Here is a 20,747-nt window from a genome sequence, read left to right on the forward strand (position 1 = left end):
CGAGCTGACCTGAGCTGACCCGAGCTGACCTGAGCTGACCTGTTCCATCGCCAGCTCTGCGATGGAAGTGATCACACACGCGCATACCCATACTTTGTGCTTGCTGATCGATATAACGAAGCAACTCACATCGTTAGAGTAAGCATAGAGTTGTAGATCAAAATAGATACTGTAGTATGGATTTCGTTGAACTTGGCACTGTGCAGAAGTGACTGTATTGTGCATGGATGAGTGAATACTTTTGATTTTCTAACTTTGATACCATATCCATTTTCCTTTACTTTTACACAGTATCAAGCTGCGAGTGAAGATTGCAGCGTTTGAGGCGAACTAAAAAGCTTTCTGGCCGTGTGTTTTTATTTCGGCCCAGGCAGCTGCGGCACTGTTTTGGTCTGTAACGCGTCTTTAACAGGACGAGGCACTTTCAGGTGATTTCTAACTGTCTCGCGATACTTCGCTCCTCCCACATCAGAACAGACTCGCTGGTAGCATGGCGAAGCTCAGTCACACACAAATGAAAGGAATTTCCAGTTAAGCACTGCTTCGGGCTTTGTGTTGGCATCGCGGTTTTCTTAACGACAGGTTTGAATACTACACATTACTAAAAATATTACTGAACACTTAAGCTGTTCTCAGCCACACTTGATGTTTCGGGTAAGCAGGATTGTACTGTGCTTAGTTAGGCTTCTTCGTAACTAGAAGTTGGGGCACCACAGTGCCTACTTAGTGGTGAGTTCAGTTTCAAATTCAGTGCCAGACAAGGCCGTGTGCAGGTGTCTGGAGTTCGGTTCCCACCCATGAGTTTATTCATGCACCACTCAGTTTCTTTCTTGGAAGCATCCAATGTAGCGTCATCGCGAAAAAAGAGCCAGACCATGCCATTTCTGCTCAAAGGATATAACCTCACCCCCCGAATATGCAGGAAAGCATAACCAAAGACTAAACTCCACTAACGCACCCTGTAAAGATAAAGAAGAGTGCGATTACACTAAACTAGGACATGCGCTCAATCCAAGAATATCAGTTATGTGAAGTATTTTATTGCGTGTGTGGCGAGGCGCGTGGCTTGCTGGGAATTCGCTCCGCGCTCCTCTCCGCTTTCCCGTGGGACTGCTGCCTACAGTCCGCCATGTCTGGCTGCTTATTTGTAAAGTAAACTAAACTGTAGTGGCTCAAGATCCTTCTACCATATTGCGTTATTTGACATTAAGGACTTTGATGGAACGCTTATTTAATTAATAATGCTAATGTTAATTTAACTTAAAAGGGTTTTAATGAGCGAGAATGTAAAAAACGTGCTGTTTTATGCTCCTAGAGCAGAAAAACTCATGGAATTAATTCTATAATTCAGTTCTAAAATTGAAAGTTGCAATTTTGACAAGACATACTGTTAAATGTGACAGTTTGGCCTGTGGAAAGTGTATCACATGGGAGTTTCATATCTATAGATATCAACATTCCCTGCATCTACATTATTCACTATTCCTGAATAGAATATATTGCTTTTATTCACCATTGACAACAGTAAATGTATGCAGTGTGCAGGGAGTGCACACAGTCAACAATGCCCTTCTGCTGCTTGTCTTTTATGTGTGCTTGTGTGTTTTTGTGTCAGTGACTGGGCAGAGAGAGAAGACAGCTCTTGTGTGCTCCACACACTTGAGTCAGATATGTATCCAGGCATCTTAATGATCACTGGCACTGCACAATATGTGATGCATGTTGGCCTTTCCAAACCACTCAGACTCACTGACAAACACGTCGGTTATACGCATGCATCGTGCTTCTTTTTTCATGCACAGTAAATCGTGGACTGAACATGGGAAAAAGAAACCAGGAGTGACTTCAGACTTATAGACATATAACTCACTTTATGCGAAATCAAGTACTTTCTTATACGTGTATCTAAACATGAAAGAAACAGCAAGTGAGAATCTGTTCCAGAGGGTTTGGGGTTTAATCTGTCTCATGAACTGATGGTGGTTAAGTGTTTCAGATCATGGCTTAAGTAAACACGGGTAGCAGGGGGCTCGGTGAGATGGCAGATGTTTGCAGACCCTTGCTGATACTGAAGGATACCTCACTCGCTCAGTCTGTCCCTCTCTTTCCCTTTCTCTCTCTCTCTCTCTCTCGCTCTCTCTTGCTCTCTCTCTCCGTCCAGTTTTGTTCAGAGTGCCTCTGTGGATTTATCTTGTAATCTAAACGATCCTGCACCAGCGCCCCCCTTCAGTGGAGGATTGGCTCTGATACTAAACTCCTCCAGAACAGCACACTGGAGAAGGAGCTGAAGCAATTGTAATAAAGTCAGGAGCTGTTCTGGGATTTATTTGCGCCCATGGTAAGGATGAACGAATAATTAAATAAAATAACTACAGCAGACAGACAGATAAATATATACACTGGCTCCATGCATGCACTAAGTGACATTTGAGCATCTCCCCTTAATGGAGGGCATCTGTCTTCCTGTAGTTGTGCCCCTCATCACAGGTTGTACTTTGAACAAACATCTGCGCAGCTGCAGAGGTTGTATTCCGTCTTTCTGCAGTGCTGCTGCGACAGACATCAACCTGTAATTATCGGGATGAGCTACACCTTTACAAATCCACCATTCATCAGAATTACTCTGCGTGCTTATTGGTTTACCAGGAATAGCATATGTGTAAAATATTCACAAGAATCCACTGCGCTCAAACTGGCATCGGAATTAACGCGTCCTTAAATGATCTGCCAAATGACTCGGGCAGATGGAAGCAGGTTTGGTGTTTTCCTCCACCCCAACAGATCCCACCCGAACAGAATGTGGCTAAGCCTCCAACAGTGGCAACTTGGCACTTATATGTGAAAACACACGTCTTGGAGAAATGTGAACACAGAAGAGTCAGACACATGGGGCAGTTAGGAAGACTGTCAGGATTTCAGAGGTTGCCATCTTTGGCTGTAATAATAGGCTGATGTGCATGCATGTGCACACACATGCACGTGCACGTACACACACATTATCTCCCGCTCTCACTCTTTCAACCCCTTCTGTCTGTCTCTCTCTCTCTCTCTCTGATTATACATTTGAGATTGTACCTCTGGCTCTTGCCTCTGCATGCTGATGACTTGATTATCCACAAGAAGCAAAGCTCTGATTTTCGTTTTAACTCTCGGTGGAGAGGCCTCGTCACAAACACGCAACCTTAATGCAGCGACTGAAACGTTGTGCAGAAATGGATTTAAGCGCCTGACACCACGCATTTTCGTGCATTGTTTTTACACTCTGCATTATACGTGAACGTTATATTTGAGAGTGGATAAAAATGCATCTGAATGCTTGTCATGCTCTGTTGTTTCATTTCAGCCACATCCTGCACAGTGCATTCTGGGCATTTTCAAGTGAAACAAATTGCTCATTTTAAGTAGTGATTAGAAGTCTGAGAATGTCAACGTGGTGCTCGGTGGCTATTGCATCACGCTACTCATTTACCTGCCCTCGCCTTCAAAGATGGATTGGCAGTGGACATTTATAATGAATACGAACGAAGGAGCCAGGCCTGGGTTTTTTTCCCGTCCCAGCATGGCATGTGTCCAGGAGATCGGAGTGTCATGGTTCCTGCAGCCATCCGTCTCAGCGGGACACTCGGGGCGTTTCGTTTACCGCCAGCGTCCTCGGGAAGAGGAGGCATGTGGTATCGCTGCTGTGGGAAGCCAAAAACCACAATCACGGTGTGCTCAGCTGTGGAGGAACAATGGGACACCCTGACGGCCGTGCGGTAAAGATCCGTCTTAAATGCCACATCATGGACCGTCTCAACGTGCTCTTAGGATGTGCTGATCTCCAGCTGGAAACAATCATGGAAACGGACATCCAAGCAAACGTGCTTCTGTATAACTGAATGGAACTCAGTGATTATACCGTGACTATATAACCCAATTTAGTTATGAATAATGGATCTTGACCATGCTGGGCCAGATTAGTCTGGTATGTAAGTCAATTTTACTCACAGAGCACGTTTAACATGATGGCATTGATCTGTACAAAGTTAGGATAAAACGACTGTAAAACATATACACGGCCACACTTATTAAAATGCTAGAGTCCAAAGATGTGTTTTTATGTCTGGATATAAAAACTGCAAGAGAAGGAATAGATGTGATATTCAGAGGTTCCACAGCCTTTAGTTAAAAAGTCAGCGTTTGCCACCATGGAACAGCCAACAGCAGCTGATCGGAGGACCTCTGAAACCCAGGGTAAAATTTTAAACTGGACCATGTAGTGGGCAGGTAGCCTGAGGAGCAAGACTAAATCAGGGGGATGTGAGCCCTTTTCTTGGTGCCAGTGAGCATTCTAGTACCTGCATTTGGTACAAGCTGCAAAGGTGCCAATTCATTCCTGTTTACACCCAGGTACAGTTATGATACTCTGTGTGAGATGGAATAAAAGTATGAATGCTTGTTCCCAAGCCTGAACAGCAACTATTTGATTCTGAACATTTCTCTGATCCAGTAAATACACTCCTAATAACAGAATTGATTTGCTAATAAAACCAGTGAAGTGGATCACAAGATGACAACGTCATTTTTTACTCTGGGCACAACATTTTTGACAGATTTTAGAGGGGCCAAAGAGAAGAATTTCTGATTTTTGTTCATTTAATTAGGAAACGTTTGGTATGTTGAGTCATTCATCAAAAGTCCTCATGGAGCACAGGTCATAACAGTGATGATATGACAGTGAAAGGAATTATTGTATTTCTGAATTATGCTTCCTAGTGGGAACATATATAATGGAAAAATACTGACCCCAGTATGGAACTTTGTATGACCCCACAGCCAATGGTAGCAACAGAGGAAACATTAACTGTAATCATCCTCTTGCTTATGTAAGATGTTCCATGCAGATTAACTATGTGCTCAAGGCGTTTGGTGAGGATGCCACGGTCAACAGTATCAAAGGTGGCACTAAGCTCCACCAACATCAGTACAGCAGCTTCCTGAATCAATAGTCAGCAACAAGTCATTTGTGACTTTTAACAAGGCAAACTCACATGTCGGAGTCACTATGAGGAACATTAAAAGCAGGCTGAAATGTTTCAAAGATGATGCTGCCTGTTAAGTGTGACAACAGCTAGGAAAGAATGTTATAAAAACATGCCAACTTTGCAATGCCCTGGACGTTATGAGGGATATTTGCATTGTACAAAGAGGCTGAGCAACTCCATGCTTAAAACAATTTGGAACAGCACTCCTGCTCAAGCTCATGTTTGTGATAGAGAGAATACTGGGCTGTCACCTTACACCAGGGGATGAGATCACATGGTGAGATTTATCTGGGATGCCATAGCATTCAGAGAAGTGGGAAACAAGTTCACACCGGATAAACTTGCAGAACACTGTGGATCAAGTGAGAGGTCGTGGGCGAAACGTTTGACATGTGATCTGGTGTTTTCAATCTATTAAAAAGAAGGTGCAAAAAAGCCACACAAATTTCAGTGACACAAGGCCAGAACAAGCAGGCGGATTTAGGATGGAGTGGACCGTACGGAATAAAGCTTTGGATCTGTGATGATTTCTAGATTTGATTTCCGACGAGTATTCCTACATAGCTGCGTTTACAGCTTTTTAGTAATCAGACAAATATTTAAGATCGTAATAAGAAACCTGCAGTAGGTCTTCTTTCCATTTTCACTTTGCTCACCTCTATTGTTTCCAAGAGCCGGAACAGAGCAGTTGAGTCAAGACTGGGACTTAAACTTGCTTTAAAGCCCGTCTTCTTTTAAAGGAAGCGATAAAATCAAGAGCAGTGGTGCAGGGAGACTTAAAGAGAGACTATTTTATCGGCATTTACACGAGGAGGCACTGCCTCAGTGCAGCTTGTTACAGGACTAGTCAAGTGAGCAATTGAGAAGTAGCTAGCTGTAAGGGAAATTATAGGCCAATAGCACCCACTAGGTATTTTATGGATAGAGTTCCGACAAGGTAACACAGTGTTAATAATAATTGGCCTATGATCAGAAAAAAGATGCGTCCTCAATTTCAATTATATTTATAGACAGCCCAAATTAAAGAATTAGGTCAAAGGTAAGGGCATGTTCATGAGTGCCCTTACACACTGTATAAGATTAAACGAAGATCAAGGAGATGATTAACATCATTCACCAAACGGTTTGATGGGGGAGCATATATGGATATTAAAAATCCCCCAAATCAGTCATCTTCCACTAATAATCATTTCTATTTGTATACATGAGCACACAGTGCTCTTTCAAGTCTTTCAAAAAACAAACTGAAGCCATTGAACCTTGAATCTGCACTGAAGGAACATGACATTTAAATGCATTTTTAAAAACCACAGCCACGCCCACCACCTCATCCAGCCGCTCCAGGTGTGCGGCAGTGGGCAGGGCCTGAGGAGCTCTGGCTTGACTCACCCACACTGAGCCAGGTCTCTGTTTAAAAAGTCTGATCTGGCATTGACCAGGGCCATCTTCAGCAATATAAACCTGACAGCCAGCAGTGGTGTTTAGTCCAAATCCTGGAGGTTTTGGTGATCCACTCAACGTTTTTCAGGAAAACAACGCGTTGATGATTGACGTTCCCCTGGTACCCAGACCTCCAACGCTCCTATTCAGCACTCGTGCAGCTAAACACTAGATCCGCTCACAAGCGAACAGTGTGTCCTGAGCCACGCACACACAGTCCTGCGAGTTTCCAGCACCAGCCTCCACATGTCCCGCCATGACCATGTCCACAGTAGCAGGGACACAGCGGGGACCCTGAGTGTTGGGTCGCAAAAGTCAATAAAAACATTTCTCATGCTGAGGGGAACTTGGCAATCGTAAACAATAAGTAGAGAGAGACAAAGAATGAACAGAAGAACAAATAGAGTGATAGATAGAGAAGGGAAATAGAGTGACAGAGCAGGGTAGAGTAGGGTAACCTCTTTCGTAATCTCAATAAAGAGGACATCACACCCCCAATGGGCAGAAATGATACCAAGGTCGGGAGCGTAATGCAACACGCAAAATGGAAACCATAACCTACATAACAGACTTTACCAATCTGAACTATGTATAGTTATATCATTTACTCACAAAATCTGGTGCCTTACTTAATCCCATTCTCAGAAGGAATTTGGTATACATCTGTTTACACCCTTCTGACAGCTTCACACAGACCTGAAGCTCTACCTCAAAAGGATTTCTCTCATTCCTCCACACTGTCTTCATCAGTGAAAAAACACCCTCTGTGTGAGCACTGTTGAATGGAATGGAGAATATAGAAGCTCTCACAATATTGAGATTCTTCAGGGGCACCTCAGTCTTGGTGAACAACTCGTGATGCCTGTCCTCACTGCTGCAGGTCTCCGCCTCTGGAGAGCTGACAAACGTCTCTACAACAGCTATATGGTCCATCCATCTAAACATATTTGAGATGGCAGGCCATCCAGCCGCTTCGCAGAATTCTTCAAAAAACACAGGACCGTTAAGGTTCACCTTAGATGCGCTGCTGTGAAAACGCTTTTCAGAGAAGTCACACCTGTCACTTAAGTTTTTATTTGCTCTTTTCGTATATGAGGATGAAATCAGCCTTATGTTTTCTAGCCAGATCTGGGGTAAGATGGTATGTTCTCAGCCTGGTGTTCACAGCAAAACCAAACGAGTCGTCCCTGTGTCTTCTCTCAAGTCTGTCCTTCCATCATTAGTTTATACACTGAGGTGATGCAGAAAGATGCTTCTAGTGCCTCAGCGTAGTCAGCGAATACTTTCAGAGAGTGGCTGAAGAGCAGAAACGAAGCCTCAGATAAGATGCCCCCCATCATTCACACTAGCATTGTCTGCTGGGAAAGAAGAGACTTAATTCAAATCCTGACATGCCTGATCTAACCTGGAGTATATTAAGATGTTTCACTGCTATCACTCGAGCAGCAACTGTTGCCCAGCCTTCACAAACTTTGGGGGGGGGGGGGGGGCAACTGGAAACCACTTCATTGCACCTTTGTTTGAAGCACCTGTTATCACTGAAGATGGGTCGTTGTGCTCTTTAACACAGTCCCCATGCGTCTCGAGGGAATATGGAACTAGCCCAGTTTCTGCAGAGATCTTACTAAGGTTTTCCTTTCGCAACAGCTGAGTCATCGTAAAAATCTCTCCATCACGGTCCACACCTCTGTAAGTGTGATGGTGCATAATATTTTCGCTGGCGACCAAGTGTGGTGCAATAGTGATGCTAGAGATTTACCTGCACCCTGCATGTTTGGCTTGTGCAAACCTGTATCGACAGCTCCCGGTTTACGTCATATCTCTGTAGTGCACAAAATGCAGTAAATTCATTTTCCCCAGTCTTTGAAATGAATGGTAAAGTTTTCTCCCTTTTTTCCATTTTGCAGTTGCGAGATCTTAGTGATCGCCAAGCACCTGGAGGCTTTCTGCTATTAGGCGGTGGGTGAGCTACGAGACCACGTGGAGACGTTTATAAAGCTGTGAAATACAAGCTGTTTCCTTTGATGTGTGCTTGAGGCAATGGCACGCTATATATGATCATAGTGGAAAGCCACTATTAACCAGTTCACTTTGAGGACTAGTAGGTGCCGTCCAGTCTGGCCAGCCTAGGACACCGGCGCCGTCTTGGGTCCGTCCGACTTCATTTATGTGACATTTATATTCTGAATGACTGTTTCATTTACCGGGGAGCTCCTACTAACATTTGCACTTGCTGAAATGTTTAGTTTGATAGTCGGTACTGTATGATAGAAGGTAAATAAAGTCCAGGGATTAGGCCAGGGACAAATAAAGTCCAGGGATTCCGTGTTATTCTTGTGCCCATGGATAATCCAGATTGCACGTTCTTTTAAATCTGGTCTCGGGTTGGGAAACTGGCCCCGAAGGTCACGTTGCGTCTTCACACGATTAGACATTACCTACTAAAAGCATTTTACTAGATCTTAACTGGATGGCTTCTGTCTCGACGGACAACATAAACCTTTTAGCCTCATCAGTCCTCAAACCGTTGAGTTAAAGATGAATGGAAAATCTACAGTAAAAAGGGATAAACAGAGCAGTAAAGGATTGTGATCTGTGCGTGAGACAGTGGTGTGTGCACGCCACTCTTCTCTCCTGCGTACGAATACCTAAGTTAAAAGCTTAATTAATTTAAAAGCTGATTATCCCCTTAACAACGCTAAAAGAGACGCAGGGGAGATAAAGGATTTATAGGAGTGCCTGGAGCTTTGATGGTGCCAACTAAAGAAAACAAGGACATGCTTGGTGTTACCTGAGAAACGGCCTCACTGGAACTTCAGTGGGCGCTTTCTGCACGGTTTACAGGATGAGTCACACTGGCAGGAAAGTTGTGCGATGCGTGGATGTTTAACCAAACAACGAAGTAAATAGTATGCATTGGGAAAAACCTTTGTGAAATGCACACAGCACTGGTCAACTGTGATGTGCATGATCTTGGAACGCATGCTTGTGTCAGAACTGTAACGCATATCAGAAAAGGGTCAGTGTTCACGAGTGATGTGATGATTATTCCTTCCAGGACTTTTTGTCACGTTGCACATTTATCAAAGTCTTTTTCCAGACGTGCCATGTGGTTTTGACACATTTGAAGTGCAAACGATTTTCGCCCCCTCGAGATATTGCTAGTATTAAATACAAGTGCCTGTCGGGGGCCCGTCTGGCCTTCATTCCAGCCTGCCATTCACCGGAGCGGCACGCGCGAACCAGGTTCTCGTTTGCCAAATTACAGTCTCTCTCCAAGCCTTCCGGTGTCACATGCGTGTTGGTAGACGATTCAGCAGTGCAGCGCTACGCAGGGCTGTCCCCGGTGGGCCAGTATGGGTTGGCTCACCCGCTGAGAGCAACCACGGGAAAGATGAAGCTCTCAGACACGCCACCGCTGACAGAGATGAAGATGTTTATTTGCCAGCTGCTTTGGGTGCGAGCGCTAAGGCGGAGGCAGCGGCCGCGGCGCAGAGCCTCTTCCAGGCGAATCGGGTGTGCCATGCGCCCGCACAAACCAGTTCACTTCCTCTGCTCTAGATGGAGGAAATCCGTCTCGAGGAAGGTCCGGAGCTTAAATCGTCATTGGCGTACGCTGTTTGTCTGCCCCTTATGGCTATTCAACAAAGCCAAATGCAATGTGGACGTGCATGTGACGCACGTGGTGAACTTGAAACCGTTAATTTGGCTTTTAGTTGCTCGATTCCTAACTGCTGCTGCTCCCGTCGGCACGTGCAGTAAAAGTCTAATGAAGAAAGAGACAAATGCAGAACACGCACAGCACGGGTTTCCCATTCTGCCCTGCAGACTGAGTTCGAGGACAGCCGAGATGGATGAGCCAGCAGTGAATTCTTACAAAGTGCAGTGTGATAACCGCCAGTGTCTAACCACTGTTTTTGCTACAGGTCTCAGAAGTGGGGAAGGAACTGACCCTGGAGAGCTGGAAGTGCGATCCAGACAGATGGGCACCAGACAAACCCATGACCCTATTTAGAGGAAGGTGACCTCTAAACTGAGCTCAGTTTAGGTTAGAGGTCAAACCCTGAAATGGTTCAGCTCACCTCTTTCAGCTTTTGGTTTGTGTTTTGTAGATTCTCCGTTATCCTGTAAGAACATGTTTGTGAGTGGTGAGGCGTAGCCATGGATTTAGTTTACTCATTTTTAAGTTGTTGTAGTTCATAAAGTTCGTTTTAAAATAATGTTTCATTTCCAGATTTTTCCAGCCCTAAAAGCTAAAAACTAATGCGATTACAACTGGTAAACATGTCCGATAAGTGAGGTGGAGATTTAGGTGATAATATTGCTGAATGCAGATGGCTGACAGCATCCTTCAGGCTCGGAGCCAATGACCTCTCCAAGGACAAACGGAGGAGATGAGCTGTGCTGTGCGACCGTGACCCAGCGGATATACCGATGCGTAAGGAGTGTGCGGGGCAGTGGTAGCTCAGTGGAGGAGGTACTTGACTTGTAATTGGAAGATTGCTGGTTCATGTCCCACCACTGCCAAGTTGCCACTGTTGGGCCCCTGACCAAGACCCTTAACCCTCAATTACTCAACTTGTACTCAGTCATAATTGTAAGTTGTTTTGGATAAAAGCATCACCTAAATGTAAATGACATAACATCCCGAGGAAGCACATTAGGAGAACAACGTACTGCTCTTTGAAATGTCTAATGCTGCTTTTCCTTCTGATCATGTGTCATTTTGGCGTGGACTAACAAAAGCCGATTAAACATTTTCTCTGATAGCTCGCGTTTGGTTTGATAGGTGTCAGTGTCTTAGAAATGATTTGAAACTCAGATACGGCGTTGTGATCTGGTGTTTGCTGAAATCCAGGATCAATTCCCTAGCAAGCTTTGTAATACCAGTCATATTCAAAGCATTTTAGAAGGACTAATGAATTGTAAAATGTATGAAACAAAGACCTCAAATACTGTTTGAACATTAATATATCTTTTTTTATTAAGACAAGTACTGCTCCATTTTTTTAAAAATGTACTTTGATGATCAAATACAAATTGTAGATGGAAACATGTAGATATCCCTTAATACACAGAAATACAAACTACAAAGATGAGACAAAGTATCAGATATAAAGTCTATCTGAACAATGAATACCAACTGGCTCTGAGTGACATGGTGGACGGAGGAACCCAACAGTGAAATGTGAAGCTAGAACTCCAGAATTCACTTTTTAGGTCACTTTTTCACAAGCCTGCTCTTTTTAGGTCACTTTTTCACAAGCCTGTTCGTCATTTGGTTTGACCTATTTATACAAAGTAATATCACCATTTAAAACACCGTACTGCATTTGAAGTACTGAAAAAAATGGAAAACGCATGGATTTGTCAGAGTGAAACAAACTGAGAAGTGGGACTCTTTTTTTGTCTTTTTGTTTTTTTTTAGTTTTTTTCAACAATGGGGCCTAATTTTATAATTCGAAGTCTACCTGAGATGCAATAAAATGAATTTGTGGACACAAACCTGAGACATGGAAAACTAAGGTGACACTGTGAAAGGTTGCCTGATGCACAATATTTCTTGCCTACCACTTATGTGTGATCCAGTAAAACATGGAGGCTGTCGAACGTAAGGACGTAGTGGTCTTACAGCAATGCTGCAGGAGTGAAAGGGACGGTTTGGGGAATTCTGCTCCGTAAATTTACAGACATTCTGAGGATTCTGGATTCAGGGAAGGGTCAGGAAACATGAGAACACAACAGTAAAATTTATAACTGACTTCACATGGACGCCTCCCACGATCTCAGTGGTGTCACAGTACGCGTACGTAGACGGGACACCATTCCCTGTCATACAGCTCAGTGATCGATAACAAATGTTTGTGTCTGTGTGTTTAGTCCCTCAGTAATGCAGGCAAGTCCTTACAGATCCATCATTCAAAGAAACCCACGGATGCTTAAAAAAAAAATAGAACAACTGTACAACAACAAAAAATTAAAGTAAGGTAAATCATCAAAGACAGAGTGACATTGTCTATGAGACTAGCATAAATATATAATAATATATTAGCATTTTGAAATTGTAATAATAGTTTTCAGGTTTGAATCCTGTTCAATAGCCTTGGCCAGATTACATTATACGATAAAATAAAACAAGTAATAGCGTTCTAAAATTCACAAGTAAACTCTGACCAGAAATCTGTGCAGCTGTAAGAAATTTAATGTCAACAATATATTCAAACTTCTCAAATACTGTACTTTATGTCTTACACAGTTCATTGTGAATGTCATCATATACCCCTGTGATGGCTGATAAAGGCAAATGAAGAAAAAAACATAAAAAATACATAAGGCCCCACAGAATTACTTGAACACATACGTTACTGAAGTGAAGCGTGGATGTGGGGTCTGATCTGAAGCACATCGGAGAGTGACGGAATCGATTTTAAGCCAGTTAAGGTGAGAGAAGGATGCCAACCAGGAAGTGACTCAGGAAGTCCCGACTGAATCCATTTGATTTTGAGAGTCTCGTGTGTTTCTGTTCACTGTTTTATGGGACGGGCACCTAAGATCCAGCCCTAGCACCTAATCTGTTAGCCGGGGATGCGTCTCAGAGCCTGAAGCTAACACTCGCTGTCCTGTGGGAACAGAGAACAGCACATGTAGTCTTTAGCTGGACACAAGGGGGCTTGGTGGCCTTCCGTTTTAATAGACGGGTGCGATTATGGTCAAACTGCTAGGTGGGCATTTACGGTTGCAGCGCAAACGAATGAATACCAACACGAACGAATTATCTGCACATACAGAACAGCTATTAAATAATAAACAACACAGGAGAGCGATAATGGACTTCAAGCTCTGGTTCGTCACAACGTCATCCACATTTAAACATAATATCAGAGGGGAGTGAAGAGACCCAGTAAGTGATCAGTCACTTGGAACAGACCTGTTAAGAGACGTGAGCAGTTCTTCCGAGACCACATCTCGCACTGGGCTGGGTGTGTGGGGTGTGTGCCACTTGGCTGGCAGAGCAGCAGGAATGTGCTGTGGTGTGTGGGCATCACAGAAGCACTAGTGTGTTTGGGCTTGCCAGGTGTACACAACTCGTGGGTGCAGGAACGAGAAGTAGATGTTTTTCCGTCAAAACAAATCGAACAAGGCACAAAATTTTTCTTTTTTCCGCGAATGTCGAAAAAACCGAACAAAAGTGACGCCGGCAGGAGGCATCGGGAGGCGTCGGGAAGTGTCGGATGGCGAAGCGACATCTCCTGACGCTCCTCCATCCCACACGTCTCCAGCTACACCGGCAGCGGTCCTCTCCTCTCCCGGGTCGACTCCCCCACCCGAGACCAGCCTGGCCAAGCCCCACCCCACAGCCCCGCCCCCCCCCGAGCCCCGCATAACCCCCGCTCCTGATCCGGAGGGGCGGCGGGGGGGGGGTTATGCTAACGGCTTCGGTCAGAGTCAGATATAGTATTCCTTCTTGTCATCCACGTGGCCGTGGCCGCCCTCAGCGTTGATGATCGCTGTGTCGGCATCCGCCGCGTCTTCCGCCCCCTTGGCCTCGTGAGTGAAGTAGGTACCTGTGGACAGGCAGATATGACAGTGGAATAAGAGATACGCAGACTAAAAGTCTTGCCGTATGCCAGTCCAATAGGGGACACCATACCTTTGTGTCTGGCGAAGTACCGGCCCAGGACAATAAGCAAACATAGTGCAGCAAACACGACCACGGCAACGACCCCGCCCACGACGGCATGATCGATATTCCTCGGCCCACCCTCTGCTCTTGAATCTGGGAAAAGGCACGGAAAGCAAAAAACAAATACAAACGACAGATGCTGAAACCTTGCGCTGTTTGATGAGGATTCTGGTGGCTGCATGCGGACCCCAGACCTCTGTTAGGTCACAAATATGCTGCCTTCTTTCATAGGTCAGTAACCTTAAACATCTGTTTTACACCAATCATCTAATAACTCTCGCGTGACATGTGACACTTAAGTCCCAGTGAATTGCACTGAAATCAGCCTGTTACTCAGTTCTTTATGTTCATTCCTCAGACGTGTCTTGTACTTGCGCATTTTTAAACAGATTCTCCATCTGTCCATTTTTATTGGTTTGTGCAATTTGTTCATTAATGTTCAATGATGTTCAATGTTCAACACTAGCCTCCAAATACCTAACCTTCAAATACCTAACCTTCAAATACCTAGCCTACCAATTCTTGAGCTTTAACACTGTTCAGTACTCAGAGAAATGTAAACATGGATTAATATGAGAGTGGAGTGTGGATTCATCCTGGCTAATCTGATGTTTGAGGGTTGAGTAGTGTTACACCAAGCTTGTGCACTAATAAGTGAGTGTTCAGTTTTGGAAAAAATAGCAGCCAGTATCCAAGCAACTAAAACTAAAGGGGGATAGCAGATAGCAGATCTGACTTACAAGTGTCTTGTAAGTGCACGGAAAAGAAATACATTTCCCAACAATACCAGTGCTCCAGCTTGGATATCGATGGTGGCTAGTTCATGGATTGGGCAACCTTGAAATCCCCTGAGAACGACTCTGAAGGGAGAGTGAGCACATTTAAACATGCTTTTGGTTCCTCACATACATGAGGAAATCCACATGAAGGAAAAAATAGAAATAAATAAAAATAACACAACATCTAGTTTCATGGAGTCAACAGTGTACAGCAATTCTCTCCCTAATCAAGGAGTCTGTTTCTCATTATATGTCCTGGCTAAACTCCAGCATATACAACAACATTAATGTTGTAATAACACTGTTTTGAATACAAATACAATTTTTGGACAGACATTTTTCAGGACAGGACTGACAGGTTTATTCCATATACTGTTTCCGGGTCAGAACCGCCCTGTGTGGCATCACAATCTCCAAGGGGTCACGGCACATCGCACGGTTGCCGTGGTTTCGGGAGCCTGTTGGCAGCATTAATAAGCGCGAGTCCTGCGCTGGAGAACCGAGCGCTGTCACCATCCGTTTCCTCCATCCCTGCCTCCACCCACTGCGCTCCACCCGCTCCACCCCGCTGCCTTAGGCTTGACACCCCCAGATAAATTAGCTGTCTAAGAGCACAGGCGTCTCATCCAAGTGAAGGAGAAATTTGGCCGGGAACACTTTTCTGCCCCCCCCCCCCCATGTTCCTGCCCCCCCAGCCCAGTTCCTGCTCAACTTATTTTTTTTAAAAAAGCAAAGGTGTGCAGAGATCAAACGGCAGAATCTAATCTTGAATTAACGAAATGTCAGTGAGAGACAATAAAGTGCATGCATAATAGATCAAATCATGTCTTACAGGTTAGCCCTGGCTCCGCCCCACCCCCAGCCCCGCCCCCGTCTCTGCTCTGTCGCCAGGCCGTGGCCGGATAACTTTTTGCTGGAGCGAGATAATAATAAAACTGCTTTTATTGGGCTGGGTTTACTTTGACGCGATAACGCGCTCTTTCGACCTCGTTTCATTGAGCCACTATTGCATCACAACTAGGGCTCTGTTAAATGTTTACTGAGCTTTGGATCGGCATGTAAAACAGCTTCCTTAGATCCAGCCCGGCCGGCTCACTGTGCTTCGACATTGATCAGGAAATGAAGAGTTTTGAAGTGATTTGTAGTGTTTGGAAGTGATTTGGAAGCGTGAGGGAGAGGTGCACGGCGCTACAGGGGGTCAGTGACTCATGCTCCACGACCCTCATTCTGCATCTGTGCTGGAGCAGCTAATTAAATGGCAGGCCAACATCATTACAGCCAGAGCCAGACGCCCCCGCCCCGCCCCGCCCCGCCGCGCCCCGCCGCGCCCCGAGTCCTCGCTGGAGCTGCACGTCGAGGACCAGAGGACGCAGACAAAACCTTGCGAAATGAGATGCATTTGGCTTTCTTTATTTCTCAGCCTAATACCAAAACAAGCAACCAAGCAATTCTTAAAGAAGTAAAAAAGAAAAAGAACAACTTGACTGTAAAGACAGCTTTCTCAAAAAAAAATAAAAATAAAAATTATATATATATATATATATATATATATATATATATATATATATATATATATATATATATATATATATATATATAAAACAGTACCAAAAAAGGTAGGCAAGACTAAAGAGAAAAACCCTTTCTGTCTTTAAAGACTATTAAGTTGAGAGCGAAACAGCAAAAGCAACATTGCCTGTTATCTCCTGCACGCACAGATGAGATACGGACTCCCCTGATGGGGCCGGCGCGTGTTGCCTCTCGGCTGAACCGAGGACCGGTGCTAATAGTCCCTGAGAGTGCCATCACTGCAAGAGGTTGAACTCCCTGCACCCAAAACCTCTCTTGGTTCCACGGCAACTATAACGTGTCTGGCGGACAACATTTTCAGCACATGCAAATGAAATGATAAAGACGTCTGCAGCATTGACAGCTGCTAATTCAGGCTAAAGCTAATTGATCCCGCCGCCCATGGAAGGAGATCTGCCGAGCCACGCTTGTCTCTCGCTCTTGAAATTTTGCATTTCCGCTTCCATCCACCATGGCCACAAACAGATGAAATCAAGTGAAATCTTCATGACAATTTTCCTGCAAAACATTAAGGGGGAAAAAAAGATCTCAGTGCAAAAAAGAAGCAGAAGGAAGTGCATAAACATCTTCTATGGTTGGAACGCTGCACTTCAGCAGTGGGGAATTGGCCGCCCTTGGTCTGGTCGGCCGAGAACGTGTGCCATCACTCTCAGCGCGATGAAAGGGCATCTTGTCTTTGATGAAATCACCCAGACCTCGTAATCCCGCCCCCTGTTTTGCAATCTTTGGTGGCAACACTCTGAAAGAAAGAATTTCAGCCAGCCCTGTGCCTGAAGACCTCGCTGTGTCTCACGGGACATGCTCCGTTTCGTCAGTCAGTGGGGCAGCATGACACCTTGGTGAGAACTGTATTCCTTCTGGGTAAGAGGACAACGCAGTGGTTTCTCTGGGCAAGGCGCCGTCAGCTTCTGTCCTTTACACGACGGACCCTGTGGACTCTGACCGAACGCTGGTTCTGCGCCTGCTGCATGATTAATTCCATAATCGTTGCCACAGTTCATCAGGGGTCACGCCTTCTCAGTCAGATGTAAATTCAGTAACAAGGGGACCATAAAAACAAGCATCGGAATCAGGTGCGTCGCGCGCGTCAGGTCCTGAAAGCTGCAACTTTTTCTACAGAGAGCCGTTTGCATAATTTATTGCGAGACCATTAGTGGGGAGGTGGGAAAGAGCAGCTGTGTCCTACTTTAAGGGTTACCACCACCAGCTACCCTCAAAGTAGTCAGAGCCAGCTCTAAACCGCCTTCCCTCCTACATACAGGTCCTACCAAATGGACTTCTGCTAATTAGAATTAAACTTGCTTTAACATGTATTAAGCATATTGTTAAATGTTTAAAAATATGATAAAATAAGCTAAAACAGGTTATTGATATGCTCACACAACACGCACAACACATGAGACTTGAATTGGACCTCAACTTTCAAGCAGGCCAGTGCAACCCTTTTTGCTCAACATGGGAAGCCTCTGTCTGGTCCTGGTGCTGGACCTGATCCTGATCCTGATCCTGATCCTGATCCTGATCCTGGTCCTGGTCTTGGTCTTGGTCCTGGTCCTGGTCCAGTCCCAGTCCCAGTCCCAGTCCCAGTCCCGGTCCCGGTCCAGTTCTGTTCCTGGTTCTGGTCCTGGTCCTGGTCCTGGTTCTGTTCCTGGTCCAGTTCTGGTTCTGGTCCTGGTTCTGTTCCTAGTCCTAGCTCTACGTGTGAAACTCCCACTTTTACCTTTTAGTGAAAACATGTGTCTGTCAGTTTTCTCTCCAAATCTCTCTTAAGGGTACAGAGTGATTTGCAGGCCGGTTCTGGCCAGACCAGGCGCTCTAGTGGTTCCTTGCTTCTCCTCTTTGATCTCGGGCACCAAGTCGCCTCAGCCGGAGAGCCTGCAGCATTCCAGCCCGATCCAGCAGCAGCCCCCAGCCCCATGGCGTTCCGGGCGGCGAGGCAGATGGGCTTTTGCCACGCAAGAGCCGCCATTGCAAGAAGTAGAAGTAGTAGCGGGCGCATGCCCGCTGTCGGCAATGTTCTCACAGCAGACCGCGGCGTATGCTCGGGTGCCGTCGACTCACCCACGTCAGGTCCCACGCTGTTTGGAGAATGGATCTGTTCTCTAAAACTCTCAAGCAGAGTACATGTACACTAATAATACTTTTATGAGCTGCAGATTTTTTTCAGCCACATGCGCAGGTTGGTGCTTTGTTGTTGTTGTTTTTTTCTTTCTTTTTTTCTTTTTTTAAGTGCTGTCTAAACTCATCATAAGAACCACAGAACTGGACGTGTTGAGCAGAAGTACACTGTAAGGAGCACAGACTGTACAGTGTAGGAAGATGAGGCCAGGCAGAGTGATAAACACAAAACGAGCCTTTTTTTTATCCATGTTTGGCTCCGTATGGATCCATTTAGCCTTCTCCTCATTGCCATTTTGGAAGTCATTTATTTGTGACAGGCAAATCCATCTATGAGCGCACGGCGGTTCACGTCTTCCAAACTTCTAATACATCAACACAGCACTATTCACTTTAGCACGCTGTAAACCTCCTCTTGACAGGCAGCATTGGGGAAATGAAGGAGCAGGTAAATAAGAGAGATATCGCAGCCATTATAAGACATTCGCCGCACTCCTGAGCCATAATAACGTTCCATTATGGATCGTGAAAACTGTCACAGGTGAAGGACAGAAAGAAGTGAATCACGGGCGCAGTGACTCATTTGAGTTGCTGCATCCGCGTCTGAGTGCACAGACGCACCGCGGCCTTTCCTCCACGGACTGGAGCAAAAAGGTGTACAGCCTGTTTGGGCCAGCGGAACACTGCTCCGTGAAAACTAATCACCCGTGAAAACTGCAACGTGTGGAATAATGAAGCTGGAATGAGCTCGGGTTAACAGCAATGACAGAAATCACTTGGCCGTGTCTAATGTGGCTCTGAAATGAAATACAACATGTCTTTTGATCTGTAAACAGTCGCTGCAGTCAGGTAGATCCGGACACTGGCTTACTGTCCAGCAAGTAGAATAAACACTTGACCTCACATTTACTCTGCTCCCGTTCTGTTGTCAAGGTTCTGATACATGAAACTACAGGAACGGCAAACAAAAAACAACAATGAAATACCTCGTTATGTGGTGGTGAGTCTGGAATTCTAATGACCTTTTATCAGTTATTCATAGACTGGATGCTCATTAAACGATCAGCATGAAGGTTTGACTCCCTTTAGTGGCCAAAACCTTAAACTGTGAAGTCGTATGTACAGTGCCAAATCACTCTCGTCATTCAGTCGGAGCAACTGAATTCAGAGGCAACAATGCCAGATTCAAAGTGCAAAAATACACACACACACACACACACACACACAGAAAGCATCAAACTGTTGGCTTTTTATCATCAACACGTACAAACATTCTTGTGAATTACTTTCAGGGATTACATTTGACCGTGTTAGATATGGCCGGTATCTGTGGTCCCTGTAGGGAAGGGTGCCCACAGTCTGTTGTGATGCATGCTATCTGAGCACTTGCAACACAGGGGGGCAAACTCTCGGAGCCGGAACATCGTGTCAGGCTAAACTGAGTGTGCTGTGGAAGTCTGCATGGAGAAGCACTGAAAGCAACTATACTTCCTGTACAGATCGGTAGGAGTCGCGTGCTAAAATGTCCCATTTCCCTGACCAGCCATGTGGGTCTATTCATTTTTCCTTATTTACTGACAGATCTGTGAGTACAGCTGGAATTCCAACAAAGTGCAAAGCTGATCCTGGAACTGGAGTGGGAACAGAGAAATATGCCGGCTCTGGAATCGCACGCACACACAGGCCCAGAGAAATGCATCTGTAAGTGGAAACAGTTGTGGAAATGTAGAAAATTCTGTATGTAAAGTAAAAGGTAATTATAGTGTGTTGTCCCACTCTTTCCACAAATACAGGAAAGTCAGAGGATGTACAGAAGTATTCTAGTTCCTGTGAGCTCACAGATCACATGACATAAGATGACATGAGCTCACAGATCACATGACATAAGATGACATGAGCTCACAGAACACAACATCAGATATAGTCCTACCTATGTTGTAGAGTACCAAAATAAACTTTGATTAAACCGACTCAAGGACGTCAATCAACATTTAATCAGATTCCTGCGTCAGTGACTGTCCCTGCCCCGGCAGAAAAAACTGGGTCCATTTTTAGTTCAGGAAGGAACATTTGCATTGCAGAAAAAAGGCAATAAAAGTCAGCAAAAGGCTG

The 20,747-nt window shown here is 45.0% G+C and overlaps 1 protein-coding gene and 1 long non-coding RNA gene across 9 annotated transcripts in view; one reads left to right on the forward strand and one right to left on the reverse strand.

Moving 5' to 3' along the window:
• The first annotated feature begins 482 nt into the window (after positions 1 to 482).
• On the forward strand, positions 483 to 11,360 carry LOC113585110 (uncharacterized). 2 transcript variants are annotated; one of them, XR_003411474.3, is made up of 4 exons: positions 483 to 582; positions 2,162 to 2,338; positions 10,391 to 10,561; positions 10,799 to 11,360. It is a non-coding gene; the product is annotated as an uncharacterized LOC113585110 (long non-coding RNA). The 2 variants fall into 2 exon arrangements; XR_014117784.1 differs by having other exon boundaries at positions 10,391 to 11,360.
• A 57-nt stretch (positions 11,361 to 11,417) lies between these two features.
• cadm1b (cell adhesion molecule 1b) overlaps positions 11,418 to 20,747 on the reverse strand; it is a 98,571-nt gene continuing 89,241 nt past the window's right edge. For 5 of the 7 annotated variants that reach the window (XM_027022400.3, XM_027022401.3, XM_081699669.1 and 2 more), the window contains 2 exons: positions 14,116 to 14,241; positions 11,418 to 14,029 (listed from right to left, as the gene is read on the reverse strand). In XM_027022400.3, coding sequence (XP_026878201.1) covers positions 13,911 to 14,029; positions 14,116 to 14,241 — 245 coding nt within the window. In that variant the 3' untranslated portion in view covers positions 11,418 to 13,910. Of the gene's footprint in view, positions 14,030 to 14,115; positions 17,016 to 20,747 lie in introns of those variants that run through there. The other 2 variants (XR_014117783.1, XM_081699671.1) reach the window with 2 other exon arrangements.

This window comes from Electrophorus electricus, chromosome 17 (genome assembly GCF_041902795.1).
Source record: "Electrophorus electricus isolate QZ-2024a chromosome 17, ASM4190279v1, whole genome shotgun sequence".
Lineage (NCBI taxonomy): Eukaryota > Metazoa > Chordata > Actinopteri > Gymnotiformes > Gymnotidae > Electrophorus > Electrophorus electricus.